Consider the following 9,016-nt stretch of genomic DNA (forward strand, 5'->3'; position numbering starts at 1 on the left):
GCAAGAAGGCTGGCTGGGAAGAGCTGGGGGCGGAGAGCGGGGCAGGCTCTGGCGGGCGGGCTCTTGTGAAACCTTGGCCAGGGCTCACGGCTGGGCAGTCGTGGCTGTGGGACTTGATAGAGGACAGCAGCCCTGATATTTGTAGAGTGGGGTGACCAGAAAGGACCAGTTTGGTGGCCGGAGTCCATGTCCCAAACGACATCGTTCCACGGAATCCCCAACAGAACCCAGTGAACGGTGAGCTTGCCAAGGGCTACTTGAAATGGCATCTGGGTCACCCCCGGAATGTCCCTTCCCTGTGACCTGGGGGCAGTTCCCGCCACATACAGCGAGGCCCAGCAGCTCCTCAGAGCCCCAGCAACTGGTCACAGCACACACCTGCAGCTGACACCTGTCCCCACTACGGGAAGGCCAGCTGGGCTCTGAGGGAGGTGGCGGGCCACCTCAGTGCCACAACTGCCAGAGGGTATGTGTGTGGATGGCATAGGGACACTAGCCACTGCCTTCATTGATCGTGGCCGCGAGACCCAAGGCTTTGCCTGTCAGTCCCCTGCTCAACACGCCCATTCGCTGCCTGTTGCTTGCTTGCCACCCTCCGGAAGCAGAAAAGCCGAGTGGCCTAGCGCGTGGCAGCTTACCTGCGTCTGGATCCGGTTGAGGCCCCGGAACCAGAGGATCTGGCCTCTGCGGAGCTCCCGCTCGGCGTGGTCAATTTCTTCCTCCCCCTCGGCCAGCTCCTCATCAGTCATCTCGTCCTTCCCAGGCCCGTGCCCCGCCTCCTTCAGGCACTTGAGCTGGCTGGTGGGAATCGTGGCGATGACCTGGGGGCCAGAGGCGAGGGACAGCAGGCGGGGGTGGCCATCAGAGCAGGGCCGGGCTTTTCAGGGCGAGAGCTCTGCGGGGCCCAGAAGGGACTCAGGCTGCCCAGCTCCCTCTGACAATGGCTGAGGCAGGTGTCTGTGTATCCCCACACCCAGGACTGGACATCCCTTCCTTGTCCCTGAGGCTTCATGCCTGGGCCACTTGTGCCTGGTGCCAACTCCACACTCCAGAGGGAGAGCCAGCCTCTTTCCTCTGAGGGGGTTGGTTTCCCGTGTTCATCAAAGAAAGCAGATCCAGCCCGGCCGATGTGGCTCAGTGGTTTAGCATCAACCTTTGAACCAGGAGGTCACAGTTTGATTCCCAGTAAGGGCACATGTCCGGGTTGCCAGCTCGATCCCCAGTGTGGGGCGTGCGGGAAGCAGCTGATGAATGATTCTCTCTCATCACTGATGTTTTTCTCTCTCTCTCCCTCTCCCTTCCTCTCTGAAATCAATACAAATATATTTTTTTAAAAAAGAGAGAGCAGACCCAGAGCTGGCCCTGGGGGAGCTGGTGTGCATGCCTATGGCTCCTCCTTGTCATCCCCCAGCCAAGCAGAGGGCCACAGGAGCAGCTGGTGCAACCTTCTCACGTAGTGTGTGAACTAAGGGATTTGCTTTACCAGATGGAACTCTGTCCTTAGCCCTCAGCTCCTGGGAGGGACCTCTAGGTACCTGACCTCTAGGTACCTGGCAGCGCTGCCTGAGGAGGAGGCCTTGGTTTGCCTGGGCGAGCGCTCTGCAGGTAGTCTATACTGACAGTGCTTTCTGAGGGGGGGTTGGGTCCAACATACGACCTTGACCTCCAGGGGCCGGAGACTGAGACCGAGGTCAGCCACGTGGGCGCCCTGGGCCTGCAGGACCCACTCCCGGGAAAGTCCCTGCACACCGCGGCCAGGGATGCTTTCCTGGTGGCAGCGCCCGTGCATGTTGTCACATCAGTGCCGGGACCGGGAAGCTGCGCCCCGTCTCTCCTGCACCCGCCCTATGTAGACTTGATCTTGGACTTCCAGGCCCTATTGCTGTTGGAGAATAACCCACGTTGTCTAAGCCACCCAGTCTGTGGTATGTATTGTGGTGGCCTGAGGTGAGTAACACACACAGGACAGAGTGGATCCTGGGCTCAGCATCCTAGGCAGTGTTCTAGATTCCGGAGAAACGCTTTCAGAGGCCTGGGCGGCCCCTCCCTTTCTTTCTGACTTAATCCTCAGGTACTGTGACACCCCCCAAAACACACACACACACACACACACACACACACGGCTTTGACTGCAACCACAGAGTTTGAGGTGTCGGGGTTTCACTTTCCATCAGCTCAAAGTATTTCCTCATTTCCCTCACATTTTCTCTTGCCCATGGAGGATTTAGCAGGATGTTGTTTTCAGATAGGTGGGGATTTCCCAAGGCACCCAGTGTTAAGGGATGATTCCCAGGTCCTAGCATGAAAAGGGGAGTGATGGGTGGTTTTGCCAAGGCCCTGTGACATTTCCGCCATGGTCCTTTACCTTCTTTCTGCTGACACTGTCGCTTGTGGCCTTGCCACCTGAGTCGTGGCATGTCCCACGTCTGAGCCCCGCTGTGTGGTGCCGCCAACCTGAATATGCCACATGCTTTCCCAGGCTTGGGCTCCGAGGCTCTGGAGCAAGGAGCAGGGGCAGGGGTCCCTGAGCTGCCCACCATTCCCTGGCCTTGTGCCCATCACCAGGACTGTTGCAGAGCAGATGCGATGGGGGCGGGACTGGGAAAGCTGATAAGACAGGGGGAAGGGGGCGGGACTAGGAAAGCCAATGAGATGGGGGAAGGGGGCGGGACTAGAAAAGCTGATGAGACAGGGGGAAGGGGGCGGGACTAGGAAAGCCAATGAGATGGGAGAAGGGGGCGGGACTAGAAAAGCTGATGAGACAGGGGGAAGGGGGCGGGACTAGGAAAGCCAATGAGATGGGAGAAGGGGGCGGGACTAGAAAAGCTGATGAGACAGGGGGAAGGGGGCGGGACTAGGAAAGCCAATGAGATGGGAGAAGGGGGCGGGACTAGAAAAGCTGATGAGACAGGGGGAAGGAGGTGGGACTAGGGAAGCTGATAAAACAGAGACTCACCTGGCCCCAGACCAGCTCCCCAATACCAACAAACAGGCACCAGAGCCACTGCTCCGTGGACAGCGGGGAGCAGCTGAAGGGCTTTCCACCAAACTGGACGATGACAATCTGCAGGAGAGGGTGGGAGGGAGGCGGGTCCAGCCGGCACACCTATTCATACCACCCTCTTCCTCTAGTACTCGAGGTCCATCCCATCCTGCCCTGCGGGCTGGCCCCGCCCTGCTCAGAGGCTCGAGAGGCAGCTGCTTTTCCCAGGCAGGTGGGCTCAGCGGATGAACCGCATTTCCAGCTTCTGTAAATTTGATTCTTTAACCCTTTGAGTGCCAACCAATATCCTAGGAACTATGCTAAAATTGCCAAGGCATTTTTTGATTTTACAGCAGTTTAGGGAAAAAACTTCATAAAATCGTAGTACCTGTAAAAAATTAGGCAGATAAATGCCAGTGGTCAATTTTAGAGCTACAAACATTCGGCATCATAAGTAATCTGCACTTAGGTGCCATCTGTCAATAAAGAGTGAACTACCAGCATCTAATAGTGATACTGCAGGAAGAGCGTGATAGCGCTCGGGATCGCGCTCCCCGGCACTCTAGGGGTTAACATTTACGCTGCGTGCATACGCTGGAGCTGGACACGCCTTGTTCTGGACAGCCGCGGGCACACCAGCGTCACCTCGCCAGGCCTCCTGCTCCCTCATTGCCTCCTCTTTGAGAGAAAGTCTCCACCTAGTGGTGAGCTTTTAAAATACAGACCAACCGGCTCTCACACTTCAGGCCACTGTCCTCCGCCCCATTCACCCAGAGCCAGGTTCCAGACAACCAGGGACAGCCCAGCCCTCCCCCCCAACCCTGAAATCACTCGCACTAGCCCGTCCTCAGGCTAGTCACCCCACCTCACAGCTCCTCTTTCTTAAAAAAAATTTTTTAACCTTTATTGTTGCGAGTATTACGGATGTCTCCTCTTCCTCCCTATTGCCCCCCTCCACCCGGTTTTTGTCCAGCCCCAGGCCTTCACCACCCTGTTGTCCATAGACAATGCATATATGCATATAAGTTCTTTGGTTAATCTCTTCCTGCCCCCCTCCCTTTCCTCTGTCGCCCCCCTCTCCTTCAGCCTCCTGACTGGCCCTGGTGACCCGCCATAGTGGGGCAGACCCCTCCTCCGAGAACTGTGAGGAACAAGTATTCTGGCCTGTGGGCCTCACTATATGTGTCACATGTTTTATGAATGTACCCTCTGTTCAAATGCTCAGCCCTCCTGGGAAGCGGACTGGCCAGCCTGTGGCAGGCAGAGGCCTGTGTGTCAGCACTGGGGACAAGGGCACCTCCAAGGGAAACGGCTGTTAGAAATGGCCATGACTGACCCAGTGGGACCTGTGATAAGGTCAGGTCTGAGGAGGCCCCCTGAGCCCCTCTGGATCCACCAGGTGGACCCAGGATGAGGCCTGTTTTGATTCTAAAGAAGCCAGGCCAACCCTGGCCGGTTTGGCTCAGTGGCTAGAGCGTCTGCCTGTGGACCGAAGGGTCCTGGGTTCAATTCTGGTCAAGGGCACCTTCCAGTCAAGGGCATGTACCGTGGTTGCAGGTTCCTCCCTGGCCCAGACCCTGGAGACAACCAATCGATGTGTTTCTCTCACATCGATGTTTCTCTGTCTTTCCCTCTCTCATCCACTCTCTCTAAAAATCAATGGAAAAATATCATCAGGTGAGGATTATAAAAAAAAGAAAAAAGAGGCCAGGCTGGCCGATGTGGTTCAGTGGTTGAGCATCGACCTATGAACCAGGAGGTCACGGTTTGATTCCCAGTCAGGGCACATGCCCGGGTTGTGGGCTTGATCCCAGTGTGGGGCGTGCAGGAGGCAGCCAATCAATGATTCTCTCTCATCATTGATGTTTCTATCTCTCCCTCTCCTTTCCTCTCTGATATTAATAAAAATATTAAAAAACAGTAAAGAGGCCAGTAGCAAGGGGACATGCTCCCCGCCTCTCCCAAGAGTGGGCCCTTCCCCCTACCTGAATGGCAAAGGTGCCCAGGACGATGGTGCAGAAGATGGGGTTGCCAAAGATGCCATGGAAGACGTTGCGCTCGCCATGGATCTTTCGGGCGTTGATCTCGTTGAAGAGCTGCATCATGACGAAGGTATTGAAGATGATGGTGTAGTGCTCCGAGGGCGGCGAGTGCAGAGGCGCGTTCCTCCCGCTGTCGATGTCGAAGAAAAGCTCCCCTGTAAGCCAAGGGCCAGGTGAGGGGAGCAGGGCCCTGAGCCAGGCACAGCCCTAACCCCTTGGCGAGACAGCCAAGATCAGCGGCAGGACCTGGGCGGGGGGTGAGGGACTGGCACCAAAATCTGAAACCCGAGGGCAGAAATGAAGAAATTAAGACAGGCCGGGCTGGCGTGGCTCAGTGGTTGAGCATGGACCTATGAACCAGGAGGTCACGGTTCAGTTCCGGATCAGGGCACATGCCTGGATTGTGGGCTCGATGCCCAGTGTGGGCATGCAGGAGGCAGCCAATCAATGACTCTCTCATCATTGATGTTTCTATCTCTCTCTCCCTCTCCCTTCCTTTCTCTGGGATCAATAAAAATATATATATTTTTAAAAAAGAAGTTAAGCCCTAGCTGGTTTGGCTCAGTGGATAGAACGTAGGCCTGTGGACTGAAGAGTCCCAGGTTCGATTCCGTTCAAGGGCATGTGCCTGGGTTGCGGGCTCGATCCCCAGTAGAGGGAGTTCAGGAGGCAGCCGATCAATGATTCTCTCTCATTGTTGATGATTCTATCTCTCTCTCTCTCTCCCTTCCTCTTTGAAAGCAATAAAAATATATTTTTAAAAAGGAAAATAAAGAAACTAAGACAGAGCTCTGGCACATCTTTTCTCATGTGCCTGCTGGGTTGAGTTGGGGGTGGGCTGGGAAGGACTCGGGGGGCTTCAGGGTGGAGGGCAGCCCAGCCCTCCTCCACCCTGCCCTGCCCTAGGACAAGGCAGCCGGGCTAGGCCCTCGGGCAGGCCACGGCGCTTCTGCTCCCAAGAAATCATAGAAAAGCACCACAGAGGGTCCCCAGATACTGACATTTGGGGGCCTCCACTGTGACTCCTGCACACTGAGCTTTGATTCTGCTCCGAGGAATATGCGCTGAAAACCTCACTTCACCAGGCGCTGGAGTGCTGTGATGGGGACCCAGGCCACCCATAGTCCAGGGTTGCAGATACATGGGGAGCACCCCGACATAAGGGAGAGAGGCCACAGACACACAAACCAGCAAACCCACCCCCTATATAATGAAAGGAATCTGCCCTAGCCGGTTTGGCTCAGTGATTAGAGCGATGGCCTGTGGACTGAAGGGTCATGGATTCAATTCTGGTCAAGGGCACGTACCTCTGTTGCTGGCTCAATCCCAGGTCCTGGTCAGGGCGCATGCGTGAGGCAACCAATCAATGGATGTCTCTCACATGAAAGTTTCTCTCTCTGTCTCTCCCCCTTCCCTTCCACTCTCTCTAAAATCAATGGGAAAATATCCTCGGGTGAGGATTAAAAATAATAATAATAAGGAATCTGCTCCACAGAGCCTACCCGACACAGAAGAAACTCAGAGGTGGACCGGACAGCAGGCACTGGCACCAGGCTTCCCAGGAGCAGCCAGTGTGCCGGAGGGCTCGGTGCCCTCCACGTCTGGGCTGCAGGCAGAGCCAATGGCTGGGGGCCCTGTGATTGTCGCCCTGAGCACCCTCTGCCCAGCCTCTCCCCATCAGTTCTTCCCTCTACTGTCCACACTCCTGTCTCTGCCTCTCTCCCCTCCCCTGCCCTTGCCCCCTTCTTGCTTTCTGACTCCTTCCTCCCCCCCTCCTCTCCTCCTCTTTTTACCCCCTCTCCCTCCTCTCCTTCCCCCCTTCACTCCCCCTTCTGCTCTCCCTCCTCCTCCCTACCCCTTTTTCTCCCTTCCCTCCCTTCTTCCCTTCTCCCTTCCTCTTCTCCACCCCCCTTTTCTCTCCCCCTCCCAGCCCTCCCTTCTTTGCGTCCCCTCCTCCATCCCCCTTTCCTTTTCCTACCCCCTTCCTCCCTTCCCCTCTCCCTCTTCATCTCCCCTTTCTCTCCTGGTCCTCCTCCTCCCACAACTTCCGGGAGAGCACTCTGGTCATTGTCTCCTGGAGAAGTAAACAGTCATGGGGTGAGTGGACAGATGGGTGAGTGACCTGGTCTGGGTGTATGCTGAGACATGCCACCCGCTCTATGGAGCATTGGACAGTTTCTAAGCGGCTCAGGGGCCTGTGACACCTGGGTAGGGCATATGCAGAGAGGGGCAGCAGGGAGGTGAGGGCCAAGGGGTGGGTCCTCACCGGAAATCGGGTCCCCAGTGCTCATCTGTGCCTTCCACCCCCAGACAGGGCGGGAGCCCAAAGGGCCAGTAGCAGCACAGTGTGCCCAGGGCCAACCTACCCACGAACAGCAGCGTGAAGATGATGGTGAGCTGGTAGACCGCATGGCCCAGAATGTTCTTCATCATGGTTCGGGAGATCAGGGGCTTGTCCCGGCCATATGGCTTCCGCAGCAGCAGCGACTCGGTGGGCGGCTCTGTCGCCAGGGCCAGAGAGGCAAATGTGTCCATAATCAAGTTCACCCACAACATCTGCACGGCTTTGAGAGGAGAGTCCTGTGGAGAGGAGGCAGTCACCCCAATGTGGTGCTGGAAACCCTACAGGCCCACAGCCCCTGGGAAGAAACTGAACTCAGGGGCAATATCACTGGAATTTCATTCAAGCAAAAGTGCGACAAATTCGACCTTCCTATAAAACGTGACATCTCCATCCCTGTGTTTCCCTTTTAAAAAAACACATATTTTTTATTGACTTCAGAGAGGAAGGGAGAGGGAGAGATAGAGAGAAACATCAATGATGAGAGAGCATCATTGATCGGCTGCCTCCTGCACGCCCCACACCGGGGATCAAGCCCACAATCCGGGCATGTGCCCTGATGGGGAATCGAACCGTGACCTCCTGGTTCGTAGGTCAACGCTCGAACACTAAGCCATGTTGGCTGAGCTCCATCCCTATGTTTTCTAAGATTAGTTGAGAGTTTTCACTGGGCTGATTCCTGCTCTTAAAATGTTGCCAGTCTTCTCTTCTTACCTGGTGGCAGTGATCTAGAAAGGCGTGGCCCAAATCATTAGCAGAAGCCTGGCAGTTGCCCCAGGCTGTGAAAGAGCCTGACTAATGGTGGTCTCCCGGTCCCCCACGAGGAGCAGGAAGAGGCAGAAACTCTGCACCGGGCCTTCCTTCTCCTCCTCATCTCTGAGTTGTTGGTTAAAAATAAGACCCACAGAAGCTAGACACCAAGAACCACATACTGTATGATTGTGTTCTCATGAAACTTCCAGAACTGACAGATCCGTGGAGACAGAAAGCAGATGAAAAGCAGATGAATGGGTGCCTGGGGCTGAGGAAGGGGAGTGAGGGAGTGGTTGCTTAGCAGGCACGGGGGTGATGAAAACGTTCTGGAATGAGACAGTGGTGATGATTGCACGACATTGTGAATGCACTAACAACCACGGAATTGTACACTTTTAAACGGTTAAAATGGCGATTACAGTGCAGTTTGTTATGTGAATTTTATCTCAGTAAAAAAACCTCTGGTCCTGGCTGGTTTGGCTCAGTGGTTAGAGGGTCAGACTGCAGAATGAAGGGTCGCAGGTTTGATTCCTGGTCAAGGGGATGTACCTTGGTTGCAGGTTCCCCAGCCCCAGTCAGGGTGCATGTAGGAGGCAGCCAATTGATGTGTCTCTGTCATTTTTGATGTTTCTCTCTCTCTCTCTCTCTCTCTCTCTCTCTCTCTCTGTCTCTCTCTCTCTGTCTCTCTCTCTCTCCTCCCTCCCTCCCTCCCTACTTCCCTCCCCCTTCTCCCTCTTCTTCCTTTCTCTTCAGAAATCAATGGGGGGGGGGGGCGAACCTGGAATTGAAAAATAAAACTCAGCTAATTCGCGCAAGCAAGCTGCGCGGAGATCACATGATAAACCGAACAAAAACAAAAAAACACCATGAATAGTGAAGACACTACCAACAGCTTAC

At 55.3% G+C, this 9,016-nt stretch overlaps 1 protein-coding gene across 1 annotated transcript in view; it reads right to left on the reverse strand.

Moving 5' to 3' along the window:
• The window catches only part of ATP2B3 (ATPase plasma membrane Ca2+ transporting 3), a 53,602-nt gene that overhangs the window by 16,158 nt on the left and 28,428 nt on the right, over positions 1-9,016 (reverse strand). The window contains exons 16-19 of the mRNA XM_023753023.1: positions 7,392-7,605; positions 4,969-5,180; positions 2,957-3,064; positions 639-821 (exon numbers count right to left, since the gene is read on the reverse strand). Of these exons, the coding sequence (XP_023608791.1) occupies positions 639-821; positions 2,957-3,064; positions 4,969-5,180; positions 7,392-7,605 (717 nt within the window). The remainder of the gene's footprint in view (positions 1-638; positions 822-2,956; positions 3,065-4,968; positions 5,181-7,391; positions 7,606-9,016) is intronic.

This window comes from Myotis lucifugus, unplaced genomic scaffold, assembly GCF_000147115.1.
Source record: "Myotis lucifugus unplaced genomic scaffold, Myoluc2.0 scaffold_40, whole genome shotgun sequence".
Taxonomy (NCBI): Eukaryota; Metazoa; Chordata; class Mammalia; order Chiroptera; family Vespertilionidae; genus Myotis; species Myotis lucifugus.